Raw genomic sequence first — 25374 nt, 5'->3', positions numbered from 1 at the left:
CGAGGAATCGTGACGAACAAAAGTACCGTCGATTTGTTTCTAGTCTGTTTTTTGGAAAATGGAGTTCACTTGAGACTACGAATTAGTGATACGCGTGGGACGAAACAAGTAGTCCTACCAAGTACACACCGGAATCAAGTTTTGGAATTGGTGCATGATAACTTTGGTCACGTTGGGCGAGACAAAACGTTAGAGACACTACGATCGCGATTTGTATGGCCGAATATGTACTCGGATGTAGATCATTACCTGAAATCTTGGCATCGTTGTGTTATTCACAAGACACCGAAACCAATTCAGCGAGCTCCAATACAGCCAATTCTAACACACCAAGCGCTAGAACTTGTGTGTATAGACTTTCTCACTGTTGAACCGTCGAAAGGATTTGAGAACCTGTTAGTCATCACCTACCACTTTACAAAGTTTTCCGTCGTAATACCAACAAAGAACCAATTAGCCAAGACTACAGCACGGGCTTTGTACGATGAGTTTATAGTGAAGTACGGCATTCCACTTAGGATCCACAGTGATCAAGGATTAAACTTCGAGGGTGAAACAATTCGAGAATTATGTCAACTTCTAGGAATGCAACGCAGTCAAACAACACCGTATCACCCTCAGAGAAATGGAGTGGTGGAGAGAATGAATTCGACCTTGATTCAGAGATTAAGTGGAAAGATCATCTAAAAACCGTTGTCTGGCAGTACAATTGTACTCCACATGAATCTACCGGTTATGCACCGTACACGCTATTATTTGGCAGGGAACCAATTATTCCAGTCGATCAAGTGTTTGGCCTTCACCGTTTCAGAACCAAATTCAGCGAAGAATTACAGCAGAACCTTCAGAAAGTTTGGTTGGAAGCGTACGAAAAGTGACGAGAGAAATCAGACCAATCGGCATATTATTACGATAAAAAGGTTCATGGTTGCGCACTAGCAGTAGGTGATACTGTTCTAGTTCGAAATGTCGGCCTGAAAGGTAGACAGAAACTAGCTGATGAGGATTTTCCAGTATTCGTTGTACAGGGTGGAGAAGGCAGAAAAAAAACGGATATTGCATCGAAATATGCTATTCCCCCCTGGTATTTCCGGCAAGAGAGACTTTTGAATTGAAACAGCCTAAACCTGTAAAAGAAAAAGTTATGAAAAGGACGGTCGAGAGTAAATCAATTGAGGAAGAAACTGTAGATGAAACCAATGATTTTTACAGTCCCTCTGATAACAGTTCAGACGATCACGTGTTCTGACCACCATTTCGAAAGATCATCCGGAGTTGTCTACACAGAATAAAGGTCATAAGATCTTAACTTCTGAGAATTTACTCGAATCACCAGTCCTCGAGGATAACACTAACCGTAGTCGGCTCAACTCCAGAACAGGTAAAAGTAGATCTGCCCAGGCTGAGTACATAGCACGTATTCTTCCGCGAGCCAGGTAGCCGACCTGTTTTACTCGTCGACAATTCCGACGATTTAGAATTGCCCACCTATTATACTCGTCGATAATTCCGACGATTTAGAATTGCCCACCTATTTTACTCGTCGACAATTCCGACGATTTAGAATTGCCAACCTATATTACTCGTAGACAATTCCGACGATTTAGAATTGCCGACCTATTTTACTCGTCGACAATTCCGACGATTTTAAATTGCCGACCTATTTTACTCGTCGACAATTCCGACGATTTAGAATTGCCGGCCTGTTTCATTTGTCGTCACTAGACGAGTTAAAAATTGCAAGTCCGACGCACAGGGCACAGGAAAACAAGGACAAAGAAGACATAAATATTTTTCCGTGCGTTTACGAGAAACATTGTTTCAAGATCAAACATGCTTGATTATGCTGTGTTTCCATGTTTTTTCCTATGCCGTGTGCATCACGCTTTAGAGAAGCACAACTCAGAGATTGTTCTTGATTGATAACTATTAAAGTTTAATCACCCACACAGTTATGAATTACCAATTGTTTGATAGATTGCACTACAAGATTACTCACAGAAACTACTCAGATTGGCTTTCAGAAACGTCCGCTTGGGTTAGAAGATCCTGAAGTAATTCGTTGTCAGGATGGTGCATTCTGCACATCAACTTTGATGTATCAGTCATATCATTGACTGAATAAAAGTTGGCGGTATATCGGTCGAAAGCGCATTCTGATCTTTTTATTTGTCGATTATTCTCGACAAGTGTTGATGGGTGCGGTTTAAAGAAGTAGGTAGACTTTCTTCCGACGGCCGAGGCTGCTTTCAGCGTTTTCATTGCACCGAAACCGTTTCTCTCCAATTCCTCCAAAGAACCTACAATTAAAATCACACAAATACATTGACACCAACTGATAAGCTACATTTATCAAATAATCAAACTTAGAGTTTTTTTTAAAAGCTAGAGGTGTTTATTTCAAATTAATGATTTTGAGATGAAATATTGATAGATACTCTGGCTCTTTCATCACCACTCATCGATGCATTATAGCGAGGCTAAAAGATTGATAGCCAAACCGCTTGTTTGGCCGCTTGTTTCTCATTTCTGCTGAGATTATAAGTTGACCCTATCTACCCTGTACATTATTTTAAAAATCACGATCAAGCCAACAATATAGAATGCACTGATTACAAATTTTACCACAAATTTTAAATCAAACTATTTCTTTTTAGCCGTAGGGACCGGGATACTTGTAAGAATCAAATAGACTTATGAAACATTCGATTCTGAACAACCTTACTTTGAATGTGCAATGTTGTGCACCCATGTCCGATGCTCTTTTGTATAGTCCTGACTGATATCACAGGTCCATTTGAGCGACAAACTAATGCGATCACCTTTTCTCCAAACGTCTTTGGTGAAGGACCTTTTCTAGCAACCTGTGTCTCGCATCTTTTAGCAGCCTGAAAAGATAACATAATTGTTAAAAGCCAAAACCCTGTACTGTATTTGTCGAAGTTACGATAAATATCATCGACAATAATGGTCATTTCGATTGTCGATTGTCAACACCACACGAACGTGATACCACCTGTCCTATGGAAAAAATTTGATGAAGGTCCTATTGTTTACTAGAAATTGAAAGCACACGATTATCTATACTTACTTGAAGCATAATTTGTCGTACGATTGACATTGAGTGGTACAGTTGCCGTGCAGCCCTGACGTGCCGAGCTTCAATTGTGATAAGACTGTCCGTCGAAATTTGATTTTCTTTGTCTAGTAGACTCACCAAAGTTTTCTCCAATACATTTATTATTCCAGATAATCTTAGTATGTGGATTGTATCTTTGCTGGTAACAATTGGAATGCTTTCAGCCGAGTTTTCTTTTTCATCTGTAATAAGACAAAACATTAGTATTAGATTTATGAGAAACCCCCTCAATAGTATCAATTTAGCAAAATTTCTGAAGAATTTTAATATTTAACTTACCATCATCATCGGATTCAGTTGCGTATAACTGATTTACATAAGAGGCGTAGTCGTTCCTGATGGCACCAAAGATTATCTCAGCATCTGGACTAAGCTTCATTGTCTGTCCTTGTCTAAACGTATCATACACTGACCTCACAAAATCTTTAAAGCTGGCGCTTGATCTTTTAAGACGGTCGAAGAATTCTTTTGTTTCCTCCGCGGTAAATATGTGTGGCTTCGAGCACAAAAACAGGAATCTGTCCCAGAAGCCATCAGCACCAATAGATAATTCATCAAGAAGTGGTCCAGGCTGTATCAATATATTCATGCAAATACACGTATTTTCAAAACCTCTCTTGCCTGATGAGAGACAGGCTGTATCGCCATGGCCCCCCCCCCCCCCAAAGTTTGTTGAGTAAGGCACGTTCCGACTCGCCACGTTGTTGCTTTGAATTAATATCTTGTAAGATTCGAATGCCTTCATCGCCAGCAATGATCCCGTATCCTTTATTTTTACTTTGGTGCGTGTGAATTCCAGCGGTTGTATATTTTTCTAGAAGAAGTGAAATTTTTTCACCTTTTTGCTGCAGCTCCTGGTCAGCAGCGTACAACACTTCGTCGTAAACACGCGATTTACCCCCTCCAACCTCGCAGATATTCATTATATACGTATTTAGAGGCGTTGTAATATCTGCAGTCACTATTCGACATTTTGGTCCAGCTAAACTCGATACCACGGATAAAATTCCGCCCACGGTGATGTTGATCGGTGCACTTTTGGCTATTGCGAAACATTCGATCCACTCAAAAACATCAGGATGCAGAATATCTTTCCATGGTACCTTCTCTTTCCAACACTTGCGATACACTCGCTGCACATCAGACTGACAAATACGGACGATTTCTCTCATCTTGACAGCAGAGAAGACGAAAACTTGACAAGTAATGAGCCGATGACTAACAATTGTTGTAACCGTTGTTTCGTTGCTATGGAAAACAGTTCAGCATCTCTCTCAGACAGTGATCGTTTAACCTTAACGACGGCATGCAAATTGCCTTGGGCTTTCATATTTGAAATGAAATGAAAACCACTGCAAAATTAGGCCACACCAAAAAACATCCGGTTTCCCGGGCGGGGCAATCACAAAATAGGAAGTTAGGGTATTTTTCGCCCAAATAATTTTTACAGTACCAAATTTCCAGTTAAAAATGTGATTAGCAGCTAGAAGACCACAATAATAAATCAAAGTTTACATTGCATTTACTTTGTATATCTTGTTATAATTTACAGGAAATAAAGATAATAATAATAATAATAATAAAAAAGTTGAGGTTTTTGTACAATAAACTATATAAAAAACAACTATATTTCGGACATATATCACACACTTGGAAACTATGGAAAGAAAACATCAAAATTTTGAATAGGCCTATAATGTATTTTATACGGAATTCCATCAATGTCTGTACCATTTACAGAATTCATGATGTTGATCTCAGTGCCGAATTCACGATTTGATAAAAAAGCAAACATATTTATGAGAATGGAGAGCTTTGTCGTCGGCCGACTCAATCGCCCGGCGATTGTTTGATATTTTCGGCCGATTATTTTAATTCGCTCGTCCGCCCGCGATCCATTTTATCAACCAATAGGATGCATTGTTGATATCACTTTTATTGAACCGGCGTACGTTGTCAGAGTTACGGTTTGATCGCTACGCGTGCCCGCTCTTATCGGGGTATAAATTTTGTCTAACCCGAGAGATCGTCACGATCGGGCGAGAAAATACGCTCTCGTGAGAATCGATGGACTGTTTGTCTAAGGGGATTACCCTTATTTAAAGTGGCTGGAATTGAGGGACTAGGTGTGGGCGTCTGATTTTATGGCCACTTTTATTATAAACCAAATTGGTTTAAAAAGTCTATGTAACTTAAATATTCATTTTTTATAATGTAATTTTGGGCGGAACACTATATCCAATGCTACGGGACTTGAACTGGCTCTTTCAAAATTAATTAATACATGGCTGTTAATGGCAACGCGGTCATTATTATTGGTAAGATCTATGAAGATAAGATCGAGACATCAGAGGCCTATCTGGGTAAAAAAGTGCCAAAAGTACAGAGAGATGGACGAAAATCCTGGCATTTATGAAGTAATTCGGTCACTTGAAATGGATGCAATTGGCTATATGAAGTCTCTTGGTCTTATAAGTTACAACTTCGAGTGTATTAACTGTAGTAAAGTTCAAATGGAATTGAAAGTAAAGAATGATTGTCTCGATGGTTTTGTATGGAGATGTGGCTTGTGTTATTCCGTGAAATCTGTTCGCCACGAATCGATTTTCAAGGTGAGTCTACTGGTTACTTACGTCTTTTTGTAACGCAGAGACATTTTGCGACACATTTTACAATCATTTAAGCCAAGCCGGCTATTTTAACTCAATGAAAATGCGCGTCAGCCAATTGTATGTAAAAAGATGGCAATATCATTTTCGGGCCATATAAAACACTTTTTCTAAAGAAATGTATTGCCTTTTTTCAGGGCTCCAAACTTCCTCTTAAGGATCTAATGATGATACTATACACATTTGCAACAGACCTCCAAGTTTACCAAGCAGAGAAATTATTACCACATATCAATCAGAAAACCATAATGGAATCACAGGGGTTGGCGATGGGCTTGGATCGTGTTTTCTATGTGGTTGCTTGGATTTTACTTCCGGGTTGTTAATAATCTCGCGAGAATGGCGCTAAATATGAACTGCAAATAAATTCAAAATATCACAGAAATACCTTGTGTTAATGTTGTATATTTATCCGCTATTAAGTTCCGATAAACAATTGGCTGATAAGGGTCAGTATCAGACGGTCGTCACGCTTTACTATATATAAAATCACAAGGGATGTAACGCCAGGCCTCCGCCGTACTTAAATTTTCAGCCAGAAAGTTGGGACAGTCACGTGACATCCTGATGACGTCATCATGTTTAAAACTTCAACATGAAAAGTCAACACATTCACAGACCGATATTCATTGTCAAATTATGATTCATATGAAATTAATAACTTAATAAGAATAAATTATGATCAATTGTATAATTCATAGATTTAGAATTGCATTTGAATGAAAGTTATTCTCAAATATTTTCCGTGTTATAGTTTTCATCGTTGATACTTCAGACGATCTCTCCTACGTTCGAGAACACGTAACTACAATTGTAACGCCAGGAGTCGCTACCTGACGGTCTATTTTATCTATTTCGGGATTTTAATTTTTATTTTTGCGCATGCGCCACTTTTGAATAATCCGTTGGATTCGAAACGGGATTTTGGAATGACGCAGCGCACGAGGTGGTCGGTTGTATCCAACAAGTTCAAACTTCACTAGTAATCGGTGTCCGAGGCAAGTCCATGAACATTTGAAAACGACGAGTCAACTTTACCAAGTTTCAGCACATGGGCATTACATTAGCATGCTACCAAGCGTGTAGGCCTGAACTTTGATATGGAGAAATCCACTCCTCAACCTTTCAGCATCCTCATTTGATCTGTAGGCCTATATACATTGAAGTTTTATCAAAAGATTTAACACAAGAATTCTCATATCTTTATTTTCATTTTTATTGTAAGACACAAGTTTGTAATGTAATGTAATCTATAAAGAAGACAGGCCATCAATCTCAATGACCAAATTCTATATGATCACAGCTTATTTTGACATGATCCATTCATCATCAGGTACCATCAATGATCACCACGGTTAAAAATGGACAATAAGGAGAACAGCAATTGCATTAGTGATTCACAAATCGTGAAATGGTAAGATTTCGCATCCACCTGTCTGATGATTAAATAGACCTATGCCTGGGGCTCAGGTTTTACAAATTGAGGGCTAAACTTAAATCGAAATCAGTTGGAAAAGATTCAAGAATTGAAAAAGATTACTCTATAAATTTGTTAACCCTGCCCCTGGAATGGTAACATTTTCATATGCATCAGAGCTAAAATAAAAACTAATTATAAATTCTATAAAGCCAGTGACAATAAGAACAATGCCACATCCTCACTTACCAGGATTTGATCACCTGCTGCTGTTAAAGCTCATGCCAACACAAACCGTGGCTGCAGTTCATTCATTAATCCACTATACGGCCTAAGTTGTAAGGAAAAGTTAGCGCTTTGCAGCCACCAGGCATCGAGCCAATTTCCAATTAGTTTTATCAGTTGGATAACTAGCAATTCGAAATCGAAAACCAGTGTTTGCCACGTTTCTGTTCACATGATCTTCATCAGCAGGTAATCTAACCCTGGCAAGTGAGGGCGTATTGTTATACCAGGTTTTATCTCAGCTGGTTTCCTTTCCTGCACGAATACTTTTAAAATTATTGCAGGTTCAAATAATACACGACTCGGATTCCATTGTTGTTCGAAAATATGAATATCCATTCAATCAATTCAGTCAATCTCACAACTGTGGAACCAAGTAGGCGTATGATTTGGGTTCATTCATTTATTTCGCACGCAAAAGATCATATAAAGTTCCGCTGCACTAGCTTGATCAGTTGGGGATCATTCATTTATCATTATGTAAACTAGGGGTCACTTGGAAAGGGGTTGAAATGCTCAACAATCTTACAAATTCAATATTCACTATGAGCTACAACTTTGCAATTGATTGTGGTAACAAAATATGCTCTCACACATACGTAATAAATGATGAACCCATTTATACATAGTTGTGCATTTTCCCATTTCTCTGTATTTACAATTTACGGGTTGCTGAAAAATTGTAAAGAAAGCAATTTTTTGAAGTTGAAATACGAAGATATTTTAAAACTAATTCCATGTTCATCAGTAAAGTTAACGAAAAAAGTCAAGGAACTTTATCCTCAAGTTAAAATCGCGCGTTTAAGAGAAAATGGAAAAAGGTACAAATATCTTCTTGGTCTGACGATGCAGACACAATCGCCATCGCTTTTGATAAATGAGAAACGTGATTTTCGAATGCAATCAGTGGAGCTCCCTGATGGATATTTTCTCTTCGAGAAAAATGTCACCAATATGAAAATCGGAACTTTTTGTTGCGGAAATTCAACGAATGCAGCCAAAGTCTGCAAAGAAATCAACATTCAGTCGGATTTCAAAGTAACTTTGACGGTTTTGCATCGGACTATCAATCTAATAGAGTTCAAAATCAATGATCAGGTTGACACTGAAAATTCGTTAGATTTGATTTTAAATCAAATAAAACTTTTGAAAATTTGTAATGGATTTCTACCTTCTTGTAAAAAATGTACATCGACTGACACTTCTTATAAAAGCATGATTGATAAAACCAGATTAAGATCAATTAATTGTCGCATAATTCATTCGGACGTCGGAACAAAATGTTCAACGTGTAAATATTGTAAATACTACGAACACTCAAAATGCTTAAAAAAAGACTTACTGGAATTAAGCGAAAAAGATAGCGATGACCTGATCAAGTTGCTGGACGACTATTTGGAAAAAGTTCCTGACAATGAAGCACTGAAATTGTTCTTACGTGTCCAAAATGACAGTTTATCATGCCAAGACAAGAGACAGATGAAATGGCACCCGAAGTAAGTTCATTCAACCGCTAGAGATCATTCATTTATTACGTACGCATACAATTTACATTCTTCAACCCCCTTCCCCCTCTGTACGCAAAATCGGCCATTGATTCATATAAATTAAGCATTACAGTACGCAATTGCACTGACCCCTCCCCCTCCCCTAATGTGTACGTAATAATGAATGACCCCTAGCCCTAAGTGGGCTTTAAAAAATTAGTATCCTTTCTCAATAATGACCTAAAAATCCTCACTTGCCAGGGTTTGATTACCTCCCGCCAAAGCTCATTCATGCCAACATTAACCGTGGCCATAGTTCCTTCATAAATCTTTTACATGGCACCGATTTCTTGAGCGGAAAAGTTGCCACTTGACTACCACAAGTCTATATATCTAGCCAATCAGATACATTGTTTGTATTGTGCCAATTTGATAGTTTGCAAATTATCCCTCTCATAAGATCATATAAAGTTCCGCACTAGCTTGATTAGTTGGGGATCATTCATTTATTACGTACGCATAAAATTTGAATTTTTCAACCCCACCCCCCCATGTATGCAAAATCGGCTATTTTTACATATACATTGAGCATTACAGTGACATGCAAATTTGCACTTACCCCTTCCCCTCCCCTAATGCGTACGTAATAAATGAATTAACCCTAAATTAGCAATTTGAAATCAGAAGCCAGTTTGCCATAAACGTCAGTTGCAGGATGCATTCGACTGACTAAGTATATAGACTGGTGGCCGCTCAGCGGCAATTTGTCTCCCTAAGAAATCTTGGACTGTGTAATAGACTGATGAATGATCTGCGGCCACAGTTAGTGTGGGCATGATCTTGATCAGCAGGCAATTAAACCCTGGCAAGCAAGGATAGCATATATGCAGGTACCAATCTGCTGCCTGTACCTTAGACAATCATTTTTTATATATGCCTAGACGATCTGATTTTGTAATCTATTTGACTGTCTAAGGTACAGTGCGTAGACAAAATCGGTGCAGTGCCGCAGTAGCCGGTCAAATTAGATTCTTAAAACAGTTTGAAACTAATTTTGTCAATGTTTTAAGTATGACTTTAATCGACTACTGTGGGACTACATAGATCAAGATTGATAGCTGCAATAGTGGTCATTCATTTATTACGTACGCACTAGAGGAGGGGGAGGGGTAAGTGCAATTGCGTACTGCAATGCTAAATATACATGAAAAAATGGCCGATTTGTGTACAGAGGGGGTTGAAAAAGTCAAATTTTATGTTTACGTAATAAATGAATGATCCCAAAGCGAAACTTATTTCTATTTACAATCAATCTTGTTTACATTTCAGACTTATCGCGTTTTGTCTCAGACTTTGGTGTCAGTCGCCTAAAGCGTTTGCCGACATGAAAGCAAGTAGCATGTTCCGACTGCCATCCGGACGGCTGTTACATTATTATAAAAGCCAAGTTAGCCATGGCACTGGATACAACACCGTTCTGTTGATGGGGCTTTCTCAAGAAAGCGAACGATTACGTCTACCGGATGAAGCAAAACGTGGCGGTCTCATCTTCGATGAAATGTCAATACAGGTACTGAATCAAGATCCACGCCTAAAATGAAACATTGACAAAAATATTGAATAGACAAAATCTATCAAAAGAAATACCACAGGAATATTCAATCAATGTCATAATGAGCTATTCTGTATCGTGATGAATTTGGATTTTCCCTTGAATTTTCTGAGGAGTTATAGACAGAACATAGTGCAATTCCTGAGTGCTAATGGGTTAAAAATGATACCACTTGTTTACATTTCATTTTTTTTAAATAGGAAGACCTACAAATTACTTACAAAAATGGCCGCGCTATACTTCAAGGGTTCGTTGATATGGGCGATGCTGGAAATCATTTAAGGGCGCTCCTGGCAGGTAATTCCCTGAAATGTTTCCCATTAAAATTTCTTCTGCTTAAATCCTCAAACACACCAACTGCTGCGTGTCCAATCCACCACCATATTCTGTAAAATATAGTTTTTTACCATTGTAGGAAAGTACGAGCCTAAAATTGCAAACCACGTCCTGCAGCTCACATTCATGGGAAACACTGGCTTCCGATTTCCAATTGCTAGTTATCCAACTGATCAAGCTAGTGCTGCTGAACTCTATATGATCTTATCTGAAATGATTTGCGAACTAGGGAATTGGGGTTTCGAGGTAGATTATAATACATCCTAAAATATCACCCGGTAAATGTATAAAAATATTGAAAAGCTGTATGGTAACTTTTCAGGTGACATACATGTGTATGGATGGAGCGCAATGTAATCGCACATTGATGAAAATGATGCTCCCTATCGAGGGAAAGTTTACGACTTTAAATCCTTTCGGACATAAGCCACTTCCTCTTCTAATGGACCCATCGGTAAGAGCTGTAAATTAAAGAAAAAACAAAACAAATTAACTTTTATCTGGATAAATGAAACAAGTTATTTACTAGGGTACTTACCAGTTTTCACTGCTCTCTCACCTGAGGGGATTTCAAGTACTAATAACGGTGTTATTTATCTATCCTAGCATCTGTTTAAAAAGATCCGCAACAATGTTCTGAAAAGTGGTCATCAAAAATTCCACACTAGACTTCTGAACGTCGGCAATCGAGATATACTATGGAAACACTGGGCAGCAGCCCATGAGTGGGATACTAACAACAATTCCCTACGGATCCACCGAAAACTGACAGAAAAACACATCAATCCAGATCAAAATGAAAAAATGAGGAACTACCTTGCGGAACAAGTTCTGGATTCCGATATGTTACATCTGATGAAAGTGAGTACTGGTAATCTTGGCCGTATAATTTCATGGATCATCATCATGGAAAAATACATACAATGTACAGTAAAACCTTGTCTAACACGCACAAACTGGGATTGGCAAATTTAGTTCGAGGTAAGCGAAGTCCGAGTAAGGAATTGGAAAATTTCTTTTTTTGTCCAAGTTGGCCATGTCCGAGTAAGGCCGGTTCCTGAACTTCGCTGAAAAAGCTGAAACACTGAAAAGCTGAAACGCTGAAATAAAAACGCTGAAATTTCAGGGAATTTCCGAAAAACGCCGAAATTTCAGGGAATTCCCGAAAAACGCTGAAATCGTGCTAGGTACCGACAATACACGTTTTGAAATTCTTTCCGGGCCGGTGTCCGCTGCCGAGTCCTGAACCGTCTTTTAGACTCTACCTTCGGTTACAGAGACATGCCTTGAGGTCGTCGTCATGTTCGACTTGATCGATTGCGGATTGCGTGGATTGTTAGATGTGTTTTTTGTTTTATGCGCATATACCGGTACGATCTAACAATGAAATTATCACTTCATTTGAATAAATTCTTAATTACAGTAATATTAATTCTCAATATTTTTTCTTATATTTGGTGATTTCTTCCAACTTATCATTGCCAAGTCTCATACAAAAGTAGTAGCTGAATGAAAGTACAGCTAGTAAGGCTGAACCTGATAACCCAAATTAAGTGCTATCATGGAACTTATGACTACTTTGATTCTATTTTGGTGTGAATAAAGGTTCAACCGTCATAGTATACTGTACTTAGCATTACTACGATTGGGTGCCATATTTCTACAATCTCTTCAAGGAAGGAGTCTTGGAGTGTCTTTCGTTCCCGGGTAGGCATCCTCGCTTGCCAGGAGACCAGTATCGCTCCCAAACTCGCTTCCACCTGCCCCCTGGCCTCACGACGCGCGATTTCATTACCGGCGTTTTTGCGAATGACGTCATATATCAACACGCGACAATACTTCCGTTTTCGCTACGTGTTCGCTGATTGGTCCATTTACCGGGAAATTCCATAGATGCCAAATGTCGTTTGTAACAAGCGCTGTGATTGGCCCGACCTGATTCTGGTCGGCTAGTAACGACTCGAGGTCAAGCGGTTCGGAGAACAGCTTTAGTGTAGTGGGTTCGAATCCCTTGACAGGTGAAGATGCCGGGTAGGGTACGGGGTAAAACCTGGTTTACTTTCTCTGTCTACTTGCTGGAGACTTCTATCTGCAATGTATTGCAAGTTTTTATTTGTCTGGCTTATGAGAGTCGAACAACGTTTTCCCATACACAGGCTTGGCTTTAGTACTAGATGAAGGCTAGGCACTGCACAATGTGGATTGACTGGAACTCTAAACTCACAAAATTAAACGAGTCAACAAGAAAGATCCAATAATTTGACGTTTGTCTAATTATATTATTTAACAGCTTAAAATAATACTTAACACATTATAAGAATACACAAAAGAAATCAGTTCTTACATTATATCAGAATCAATAGTTCGCTTAACTCGGGCTTGAATTCTGGTTCCATTGCTTTATATTCTAATGAAATTCACTAGCATACCTTAGAATATTGCTTAGCTTAAGATAAAATATTTGGTACCAGGAAAACGGGGAAGTAAAGTGGGTGTACTGTACATCCCCAATTGACTTATTTCTCTCTGGTTGAATCAAGTTATCACTGAAATAGCATTCGAATAGCCATTTTGTTTTTAAAAATTGTGTCGTTCAGCTATCCTGCTGCAAATTTCGCAGTTCAAGTTAACTAGTGCCATCTGATTTCTCAGTATCTCAAATTTGCACATTCTTAGCCCGAGTCTAAAAATAGAAAAAAGTGCATTTAAAGTAGGAAATAAAAGAATAGTGGCTAACACACTCTGGAGATATAGCCTATGGGGTGGGCCTAGTTTGAAAGCACTGAGGCCCGAGGGAACAGCACTTAGTAAATAAATACTGAAATCAAACTTACAAAACACCCAATACTTGAGATGATGTACTTGACAAGAAGTGTGTCCAGCTGAGCAAATCAACTTTATCTATGACTCCTCCTTTTATAGATACCGTAGTAGTCTAAAAATAAGAATCGGTACATTTTTCTAACAGTTGGTATGTCATTAAAAAAAAAAAAACCTATTATTATCACAACACAGCAAATAAATTACAGTTGTTGAATGGTTTGCCCGATTTAGATTAATTGGTTGACGCTAATTAGTATGACCTATAAGTAGGGGCCTACTGCATGTCATTGGCGTCAATCCATTCCATTCCACGGTGAATTAAAAAGACATTTAGTTAGATCCCTTTTGTCCAAAAGCTGCATCATTTATATAACTAGCTGTCAAATTTAATTTACCTCCTTCAGAGAATACCATAGTCCGTCGCCCATCAACGTGTTGACAAAAGAAAAGTTGCTTATAATCCTGTTTTATACATGAACGATAGAAGTAAACCATGTTCTTGGAATATTGAGCATAGTGTTTAAGTTGGCTTGCACGGTTTGTGAAAGGGTTTTCCTCATCATGCTGCCTGTATGCATTAAAAATCCGGATTTCAAGCGAATTAATTTGTTCAACAAGTGGCCCTCTAGAAGTATACTCCACACATACTGCCCATGCATGTCTCTGTAACCGAAGGTGGAGACTAAAAGACGGTTCAGGACTCGGCAGCGGATACCGGCCCGGATATTATTTCAAAACGTGTATTGTCGGTACCTAGCACGATTTCAGCGTTTTTCGGGAATTCCCTGAAATTTCGGCGTTTTTCGGAAATTCCCTGAAATTTCAGCGTTTTTATTTCAGCGATTCAGCGTTTCAGTGTTTCAGCTTTTTCAGCGAAGTTCAGGAACCGGAGTAAGGCGCCATGCTTCTTATTTTGTGATTCATGTACATAGAATAAAATCCAAAAAATATGATGACAATGATACATGAAATTCTTCAACCAACTTTGATGCAACATCTCATTAGGGGTCATTACTTTAATACGTACGCATTAGGGGAGGGGAGGGGAGGGGAGGGAAGGGGCTAAGGATCTGTCACATCAAGCACGCATAAAATATTAACTCCCAGCAACGCAAAATCTGCCATTTTTTCTGTACTTAAAGCAATAATACACAATTGCACTTACCCTCCCCTTCCCTCCCCTCCCCTCCCCTAATGCGTACGTAATAAATTTATGACCCCTTCAGTGCAATTGTGTATAATGCTCAAACAATAGTACAAAATTTCTGAATTTGCGTCGTGGGAAAATTCAAATTTTATGTGTGTTTATTAAGTGAATGATCGCTTATCATGGGAAAAACTCATATTTTGTTGATGTCATTATAAACTGATCTTTACATTTTCAAATAGATCCGTTTGTGAATGACACATCAAAAAAATTTGATCAAGTTTATTCCCACTTTAATAAAACTACTTCTTGCATTGCAGATGTTCCAAAAAACCCTCGATCAGATTGAAAGCGAGAAATTGTTGGGCACCATCGAATTTCTTAACGCTACCAGCAAACTGGTATCATTATTTCGCGATCCACGTCCGATTAGGAGTACATCCGACAACAGATTGTGTAAAATGTTGGAAGCCCATGCATTTTTAAAAAAATGGGAATCAGCAGAAATAAAACCGCGCAAGGCAAAATCCATCAAGACCAATGTTATGTCACAACAAACGCGCTACGATTTGGACAGCTGCTGTCTCGGATTCATTGATATTTGTCGTCTAGAAACAGAGGCTGGTGGGTTTATAAACCACAATATAATAAATAGTGACGTAGCGGAAAATTGGTTTTGCCAACAAAGAGCAAAGTTTAATGGCGCAAACGATAACCCAAACTATGGTCAGTATTGTGCGTCTACCACATCAATCATCCTGTGTAATCCGTGCATTTCAAGAAAAGCGAATGCTGATGCAGCGGGCACTGATTACCCTATCGTTCGAAAAGATTCAGCATTGAATCCTAGGCGTGTTGGATGCAGAATTTAAGATCTAGTGACTGTAGTTCAGTGTAAATATAAATATTAGTCGTACGAATGAGGTTCAGATTATTAGCCGTACGAATGAGGTTCAGTGTAAATATAAATATTAATCGTACGAATGAGGTTCAGATTATTAGTCGTATGAATGAGGTTCAGATAATTAGTCGTACGAATGAGGTTCAGTGTAAATATAAATATTAATCGTACGAGGAGCCAGTTGCAGTCATGGCTTAAACCCAAAAGTGCATAAGTGGTCTTAAGTAGATTGGCTATAGGGTTAATTCATTTATTACGTACGCATTAGGGGAGGGGAAGGGGTAAGTGCAAATTTGCATGTCACTGTAATGCTTAATGTATATGAAAAAATAGCCGATTTTGCATGGCGGAGGGGAGGGCCTTGGGTTAAAAAATTCATATTTTATGCGTACGTAATAAATAAATGATCCCCTAGAACTAAGTCTTACTTGTCGGGTATCTATACCGTGACTATGCAACCAGCACCTGGGGCCTGTCACAAGATGACAGAGGATCATTGATGATACCAGTGTTTGTGGTAGAGAACTGTTTGATCTGTTTTTTTTCATACACTGATATCATCAATGATCTTATATGATCTTGTGCAAAGCCCCCCTTGCACCAACAGCTGTCCAATAATGTCTTACATTTGCACTGAGATAAAATCAATACATTCAGTGTTGCTATGCAACACTAGTATTTGTGTACAATAAAACTGGCTTAGAGCCAAGTCTTATGAAATTCAACCATGGACTCAAAAATGAATTTCTATCTATGAAGTCGATGGTTTACATAACTGACAATGCCATTCAATGTTAGGATCGGATGTAATATGTAACCATTCAGGGCTGCCTACAATAAGGCCAGTACATTTAGGATCTATCCATTTCAAACAGTTTCCACATTCCAGCCAGTAATCACTGAACTCTCTAGAAAGTGACCATTCCAATTTACAGATAGGGCACGTATAAACAGGTTCTGTTTTTGGTTTTTTCCGGGTCACGGATTTACCCCGCGTTCCACTACGAACACTTCGCTTCCCTGAAGAAGTCTTTATAGAGCTATGGCAGTCTGCAGATGTTGCAATGGGCAGAGCTAATAGACCTCTCTGTTCTGATCCCGAAGAATCCTTCGAACTAGAAGCACCTTCAATACCATCAGCAGCAGTATCAGCAGCAACAGCAACAATGCTGTGTTGCTGTTGCTGTAATACCACCTTGCTGCTAGAGATACTACGTTGGACGAGAAATTCGGGGTTCGGCATGGATTCTAGTTCACACAGGGTTTCCAACAGCGCGTTTACAAGGCCAACCTTATTCAGTTTAGAAACTGATTTTATACCGTAGCAGCGACATAATATCATTAGGTCAGCTTTGCAGAAACCATCAAATTTAAATGATTGATTAGATAATGCATACTGAATGATTGAATGTATGGTAGTGGGATTATTTCTGATAGTAGTCATAGTAATAATACCGGACTGCTGCTGCGATTGCTTCTCTTTTCTTATAAGAATTTGACGTCTATGGGCTTGAGTCTTTTTTTGGCCGATATACTGTAACAGATCTTTACGGAATTGAGCATTCCCAACTTTCATATACTTCACACAGACATCTCGAAAAATATCTAAAATTGCAGTGGAAATAAGAAAAAGTTTATCGACCAAATCACGAATTCCAGATGATTCCGTAACTTCAGGAATATGACTAGTTATCTCAAACAAACTAAACCACTTCGCCTTGATACCAGAGTCCCTCACAACATAATTGAGAGCATCTTCCAACAGAGTCTCATATGCCTGATTATTTACATTATGATATCGAATACGAAGTTTCTCCAGTTCGAGGAAAAATTCGAAAGCTTTATCTGATATATTCGTTAGACCTTCAAACGAATTTTGCCGACGCAAAGTTTCAACAAGTGTTTCTTGATAAACACTCTCTTCAAGCATAGCCTGAGCGACTCTGAGTGATTGTAACAAATCAAATTTCAACTTTGCTACATAAAAACATTCGTCCAACTTTGCTAAATGAAAACGGACGAGTTTTTGGAAATAGCGAGAAACGGAAAAAATACAATAACCACCCACGTAACGAACTTTTCCGTGGGCACTAGACTCAACAGTTGCTGAACTATTTACAATCACAATTCTATCTATGCTTGAAGTACGAAATTCCAGATACTTGGATAATAGTTTGAAACAGATTCTTGAACACACTTTAATCTCAATCGGAGTTAAGGGTTTTCGCTTCAACAATTGCTCGGAGTAAGTCAGGAATTCTTGACTAGTCACAAATGAATGAAATGCTGATATGTATTGCACCTGGTTTTTTGGTTGCTGGATCATGGTTGAAGATACATGTAACTCATATAAGTAATCCAATTTCGACCAGATATGTGAGATGTAAAGATTCAAATCGATAGACGATGAGATATCATCGAGAACTCTATTTTGGTCGATCTGATTATCAACAACTGCGTCCGAAAATTTCAATTGTTTTACAACATGACAAGGGTCGATTGTAGAAGGGTAAGTTGAGGATCGACTGCTATCGAAACAATCAGTTTGACCTGATAAAAAATAATCTATAGCTCGCAAATCGGATTCGTCGAATTGACTATCTTCATCTGACTGACATTCCGAATCAAAGCTAATTGCATCAATAGGGCATATACCTTCACCAAAAACACAGCACGACAGATCATGAACAAAATCTGCAGAAGCCATTATGTGCTCCTCATAAAAAACTATAACGCTTGATGGGGGTTTGATGCATATTTTGGGCTCGTAATGTAGGACACGCAGATTATCTGGTGTTCTTACACGACTGATTGCTACACCAAACTGACCAGCTGTTCGTATGTTGCGACAATCAACAGAAACTGCTTCTAAAGTCATACCTTGGCAACGATGTATCGTCAATGAAAATGCTAGACGCAAAGGCAGTTGCGATCGCTTGCAAATATTTACACGCTTTCTTTTTGAAAATACAGAAAACACCGCTGGTTTGATGTCAACAGTTTTATGGACAGACGGAAAAAATATTGTTACAAAATCTGGGTGCATACTCTTTACATAGCCTTGTAAACCATTGACAAGAAATTTGTTGATATTTCTTATCAAAATAACTGGCGCACCGATCTTCAAGTGTAACTTATGAACTGCTGGCAAAGAGTTAAGGGAATCAGATGTCCCTTCCTCACTAGTAGCTACATATATTTTCCCAATACCGGCAAGTTTACTTAACTCCATTTGGTTTGTAACTTCTACATTAAAATTGTTTGCAAATAGATGAGTTACAGTTAGATTTTCTGGTAAAGGACGCGTTAAACTTGCTAAAAAGGAATTACTTTCCTTCGATGTAATACCACGAGTTACCTCATTGATGATATTAATAAACTCTTCATCAGCTTGACGAACAACCTTACTCAAAATCATCACATGACTAAAATTAAATATACTACTTTCAAAGCAATAATGGCCATCATCTTCGTATTCCAGATTTGGTACTGGTGGTAATTGAAAAAAATCACCGCTCACTACTACTTGCATACCACCAAACCACTGTGATGAACCTCGCACTGTACGACAAGTGAACTCGATGAGTTCAAAAATATATGCGCTGAGCATTGAAATTTCGTAAATGAACAAAATATCTGTTGATGAAATGTAATTTTTAACATCGATAAGTTGGGCGTCTGTCATGAGCCTCTTCTTCATCTCAGATTTAGAAAAACGTCCATCTAAGATACCTGACCAGCTATGTATAGTGACTGCATCAAGGTCTGTCAATTGACAACAAGCAATACCAGTAGTTGCACAAACTGCAACTTTCTTTGACTGTTTTTTCAATTTCGTCACGGCTTTACGTATACAAAAACTTTTTCCAGAACCTGCTTGACCCAAAATACAAATAGAATGACCTGCTGCAATAAGGTCTACTGCTTTTTGTTGCTCAGGATTTAACATTCTGTCCACAAATTGGGGTTTCAGCTCAATTGTGTGATGGAATCAAATTGCGGTTTCAGATCAAAATAGTGCAATGGAATCAAATTGGAGTTTCAGATCAATTGTGTGATGGAATCAATTTGCGGTTTCAGATCAAAATAGTGCAATGGACTCAAATTGGAGTTTCAGATCAATTGTGTGATGGAATCAAATTGCGGTTTCGGATCAAAATAGTGCAATGGAATCAAATTGGAGTTTCAGAGCAATTGTGTGATGGAATCAAATTGGAGTTTCAGCTCAATTGCTTGATGGAATCAAATTGGAGTTTCAACTCAATTGTGTGATGGAATCAAATTGGAGTTTCAGATCAATTGTGTGATGGAATCAAATTGGGGTTTCAGCTCAATTGTGTGATGGAATCAAATTGCGGTTTCGGATCAAAATAGTGCAATGGAATCAAATTGGAGTTTCAGCTCAATTGCTTGATGGAATCAAACTTGAGTTCTAGATGAATGATGCAATGAACAACCTAGCTAAAAAGCACAGGGGTGGTTTTAAGGGTCAGTGGTGTTTAAAACCAGGCAAAAATGGAAAGTAAACTTTGATTCGGAGTCAGTCAGTGAGATTGCAAATGCAGATAACAATCAGCACAGAACAAATGAGCACTCATGCATCCCGGCCAGACACATTGAAACTTTTGAAAAGGAAAATGACCGGCGCCATGCCGTCATGCCGCGCTGTACAAAAGCGCAAAAAAAATGCAAATATCACATCAAAACGGCCTAAAATGAAGTGATTAAATATACCCACGGATTATTTACGTGCTTATCTCAATGCAAATTTCGAGTTTAATAAACAGATGGTAGGGTAAAACACCGATATTTTCCTTGAAATCCCCTCCTTCAAACAGCTACATTTTGGTCAGCTTACAGCAGCGAGCCTGGTCACCCGTTGAATTCCTATTGAAAACCCCAGAATTCTTGAGCATCATCTCGCCGACGGTGATGACAAAAGGTTCGCATTCAGTCAGTGATATGCAAATTAGAAGCGTTAGTCACGTGACTGTCCCAACTTTCTGGCTGGCACAACTCTGAAGGCGTTTCATCCCTTGTGATTTTATATAGTCAGACGCGACTGATAATATATGAATGTTTGATACTGGATAGGTAGTATTTTAGAAAAACATTTCATATTTTTCTCAATGTATATTACGATTATCAGCGATCAACTCATGAAAAACGAAAATTATGTTACAGCACCTGCGGTAAAATTTCGACGCAACACTGCCACATACTTCCGCTAATCATTTCCGGGTTTGTGATGAGCAGCGTTCGTGAGTAAAGGAAATATTCAATTTTTTCGATTTCTCGATCCAAGCAACCACATAGAAAACACGATCCAAGCCCATCGCCAAACCCCTGTGAATGGAATGGTTCGACAAATACAGGGAAATATGCCACAGATCTGTGGAGAAATCTCCGATACAAGTTAGAGGCGATGTTGACGAAACAATTACCGAGATAGATGAATCGTTGTTTGGGAAAAGAAGAAAATACAACAAAGGCAGCGGACACCAAGATACTTGGGTGTTTGGTTTGTTTGAAAGGGGAACGCGTAACGTTTTAATGAAAATCGTGGAGAAGAGAGATAATGAAACCCTTTTGCCAATCATTCATAAACATGTGATGGATGGTTCAACCATATATAGTGATGGGTGGGCTGCTTACAGGAGTCTCCGTGATAATTATCAGCATGGTGTAGTAAATCATTCTTTGGAATTCAAGTCGAGTGATGGAGTCTGCACAAACGGCATTGAAGGCCTATGGGGGATTGCTAAAGGCAGAATCAAGAAGATGAAAGGAGTTCTTCATGGTAGAATTGGTATCTACTTGGATGAGTTTGTGTATCGGTATAGGTTTGGTAGACCGAATGGGGATATTTTTTGGCCGATTATGAAAGACATTGTGCGGCATTGAGACTATAAATATATCATTTTCAAAATGTACATTGGTGATTAAAATTCAACGGATAGTAACCGATAATGTATGAGATGTAATCTCAATTTTCTAATTGTAATTAAATTAACTACTTTGAGTCTCATTTAATAAAAACTGTTTGTGTCCGACGTTTCAAACTTCATATCCATCTGATCATGGCTGAGAGAAGAGGATAAAATTGTCAGAAAAGCAGTTGAAGCGTTAACCTCAGCATTTTAAAATTTGGGTATGTGCGTGGATTATATAAAGTGGCTCGGATCGAGGGGCCGCGTGTGTGCGTGGATTACCCTTGAATAAGGTGGCTGGGATCGAGGGGCTGTGTTTTTGCGCGGATTACCCTGATATAAAGTGGCTGGGATCGAGGGGCTGTGTGTGTGCGTGGATAGTGGCTGCGATCGAGGGGCTGGGTGTGTGCGTGGATTACCCTGATATAAAGTGGCTGGGATCGAGGGGCTGTGTGTGTGCGTGGATTACCCCTGATATAAAGTGGCTGGGATCGAGGGGCTGCGTGTTTGCGCGGATTACCCTGATATAAAGTGGCTGGGATCGAGGGGCTGTGTGTTTGCGCGGATTACCCTGATATAATGTGGCTGGGATCGAGGGGCTGTGTGTGTGCGTGGATTACCCTGATATAATGTGGCTGGGATCGAGGGGCCGCGTGTGTGCGTGGATTACCCTTGAATAAGGTGGCTGGGATCGAGGGGCTGTGTTTTTGCGCGGATTACCCTGATATAAAGTGGCTGGGATCGAGGGGCTGTGTGTGTGCGTGGATAGTGGCTGCGATCGAGGGGCTGGGTGTGTGCGTGGATTACCCTGATATAAAGTGGCTGGGATCGAGGGGCTGTGTGTGTGCGTGGATTACCCCTGATATAAAGTGGCTGGGATCGAGGGGCTGCGTGTTTGCGCGGATTACCCTGATATAAAGTGGCTGGGATCGAGGGGCTGTGTGTTTGCGCGGATTACCCTGATATAATGTGGCTGGGATCGAGGGGCTGTGTGTGTGCGTGGATTATCCTTATATAATGTGGCTGGGATCGAGGGGCTGCGTGTTTGCGTGGATTACCCTTGAATAAGGTGGCTGGGATCGAGGGGCTGGGTGTGTGCGTGGATTACCCTGATATAATGTGGCTGGGATCGAGGGGCTGCGTGTGTGCGTGGATTACCCTAATATAATGTGGCTGGGGTCGAGGGGCTGCGTGTGTGCGTGGATTACCCTGATATAATGTGGCTGGGATCGAGGGGCTGCGTGTGTGCGTGGATTACCCTGATATAATGTGGCTGGGATCGAGGGGCTGTGTGTGTGCGTGGATTACCCTGATATAATGTGGCTGGGATCGAGGGCTGTGTATTTGCGTGGATTACCCTTGAATAAAGTGGCTGGGATCGAGGGGCTGCGTGTTTGCATGGATTACCCTTGAATAAGGTGGCTGGGATTGAGGGGCTGTGTTTTTGCGTGGATTACCCCTGATATAAAGTGGCTGGGATCGAGGGGCTGTGTGTGTGCGTGGATTACCCTGATATAAAATCACACAAATACATTGACACCAACTGATAAGCTACATTTATCAAATAATCAAACTTAGAGTTTTTTTTAAAAGCTAGAGGTGTTTATTTAAAATTAATGATTTTGAGATGAAATATTGATAGATACTCTGGCTCTTTCATCACCACTCATCGATGCATTATAGCGAGGCTAAAAGATTGATAGCCAAACCGCTTGTTTGGCCGCTTGTTTCTCATTTCTGCTGAGATTATAAGTTGACCCTATCTACCCTGTACATTATTTTAAAAATCACGATCAAGCCAACAATATAGAATGCACTGATTACAAATTTTACCACAAATTTTAAATCAAACTATTTCTTTTTAGCCGTAGGGACCGGGATACTTGTAAGAATCAAATAGACTTATGAAACATTCGATTCTGAACAACCTTACTTTGAATGTGCAATGTTGTGCACCCATGTCCGATGCTCTTTTGTATAGTCCTGACTGATATCACAGGTCCATTTGAGCGACAAACTAATGCGATCACCTTTTCTCCAAACGTCTTTGGTGAAGGACCTTTTCTAGCAACCTGTGTCTCGCATCTTTTAGCAGCCTGAAAAGATAACATAATTGTTAAAAGCCAAAACCCTGTACTGTATTTGTCGAAGTTACGATAAATATCATCGACAATAATGGTCATTTCGATTGTCGATTGTCAACACCACACGAACGTGATACCACCTGTCCTATGGAAAAAATTTGATGAAGGTCCTATTGTTTACTAGAAATTGAAAGCACACGATTATCTATACTTACTTGAAGCATAATTTGTCGTACGATTGACATTGAGTGGTACAGTTGCCGTGCAGCCCTGACGTGCCGAGCTTCAATTGTGATAAGACTGTCCGTCGAAATTTGATTTTCTTTGTCTAGTAGACTCACCAAAGTTTTCTCCAATACATTTATTATTCCAGATAATCTTAGTATGTGGATTGTATCTTTGCTGGTAACAATTGGAATGCTTTCAGCCGAGTTTTCTTTTTCATCTGTAATAAGACAAAACATTAGTATTAGATTTATGAGAAACCCCCTCAATAGTATCAATTTAGCAAAATTTCTGAAGAATTTTAATATTTAACTTACCATCATCATCGGATTCAGTTGCGTATAACTGATTTACATAAGAGGCGTAGTCGTTCCTGATGGCACCAAAGATTATCTCAGCATCTGGACTAAGCTTCATTGTCTGTCCTTGTCTAAACGTATCATACACTGACCTCACAAAATCTTTAAAGCTGGCGCTTGATCTTTTAAGACGGTCGAAGAATTCTTTTGTTTCCTCCGCGGTAAATATGTGTGGCTTCGAGCACAAAAACAGGAATCTGTCCCAGAAGCCATCAGCACCAATAGATAATTCATCAAGAAGTGGTCCAGGCTGTATCAATATATTCATGCAAATACACGTATTTTCAAAACCTCTCTTGCCTGATGAGAGACAGGCTGTATCGCCATGGCCCCCCCCCCCCCAAAGTTTGTTGAGTAAGGCACGTTCCGACTCGCCACGTTGTTGCTTTGAATTAATATCTTGTAAGATTCGAATGCCTTCATCGCCAGCAATGATCCCGTATCCTTTATTTTTACTTTGGTGCGTGTGAATTCCAGCGGTTGTATATTTTTCTAGAAGAAGTGAAATTTTTTCACCTTTTTGCTGCAGCTCCTGGTCAGCAGCGTACAACACTTCGTCGTAAACACGCGATTTACCCCCTCCAACCTCGCAGATATTCATTATATACGTATTTAGAGGCGTTGTAATATCTGCAGTCACTATTCGACATTTTGGTCCAGCTAAACTCGATACCACGGATAAAATTCCGCCCACGGTGATGTTGATCGGTGCACTTTTGGCTATTGCGAAACATTCGATCCACTCAAAAACATCAGGATGCAGAATATCTTTCCATGGTACCTTCTCTTTCCAACACTTGCGATACACTCGCTGCACATCAGACTGACAAATACGGACGATTTCTCTCATCTTGACAGCAGAGAAGACGAAAACTTGACAAGTAATGAGCCGATGACTAACAATTGTTGTAACCGTTGTTTCGTTGCTATGGAAAACAGTTCAGCATCTCTCTCAGACAG

The 25374-nt window shown here is 39.4% G+C and overlaps 1 protein-coding gene across 1 annotated transcript; it reads left to right on the top strand.

Moving 5' to 3' along the window:
* Nucleotides 1-225: 225 nt before the first annotated feature.
* Nucleotides 226-878, top strand: LOC141907767 (uncharacterized). Its single transcript, XM_074797509.1, has 2 exons — nucleotides 226-500; nucleotides 584-878. Exons 1-2 carry the CDS (start codon nucleotides 226-228, stop codon nucleotides 876-878), a joined length of 570 nt encoding a protein of 189 aa, XP_074653610.1.
* The last annotated feature ends 24496 nt before the right edge of the window (nucleotides 879-25374 follow it).

Source organism: Tubulanus polymorphus, chromosome 6, assembly GCF_964204645.1.
Source record: "Tubulanus polymorphus chromosome 6, tnTubPoly1.2, whole genome shotgun sequence".
NCBI classification, from domain to species: Eukaryota; Metazoa; Nemertea; class Palaeonemertea; order Tubulaniformes; family Tubulanidae; genus Tubulanus; species Tubulanus polymorphus.
The sequence above is the reverse complement of the archived record's forward strand: the minus strand, read 5'-3'. Positions and strand labels throughout refer to the sequence as shown.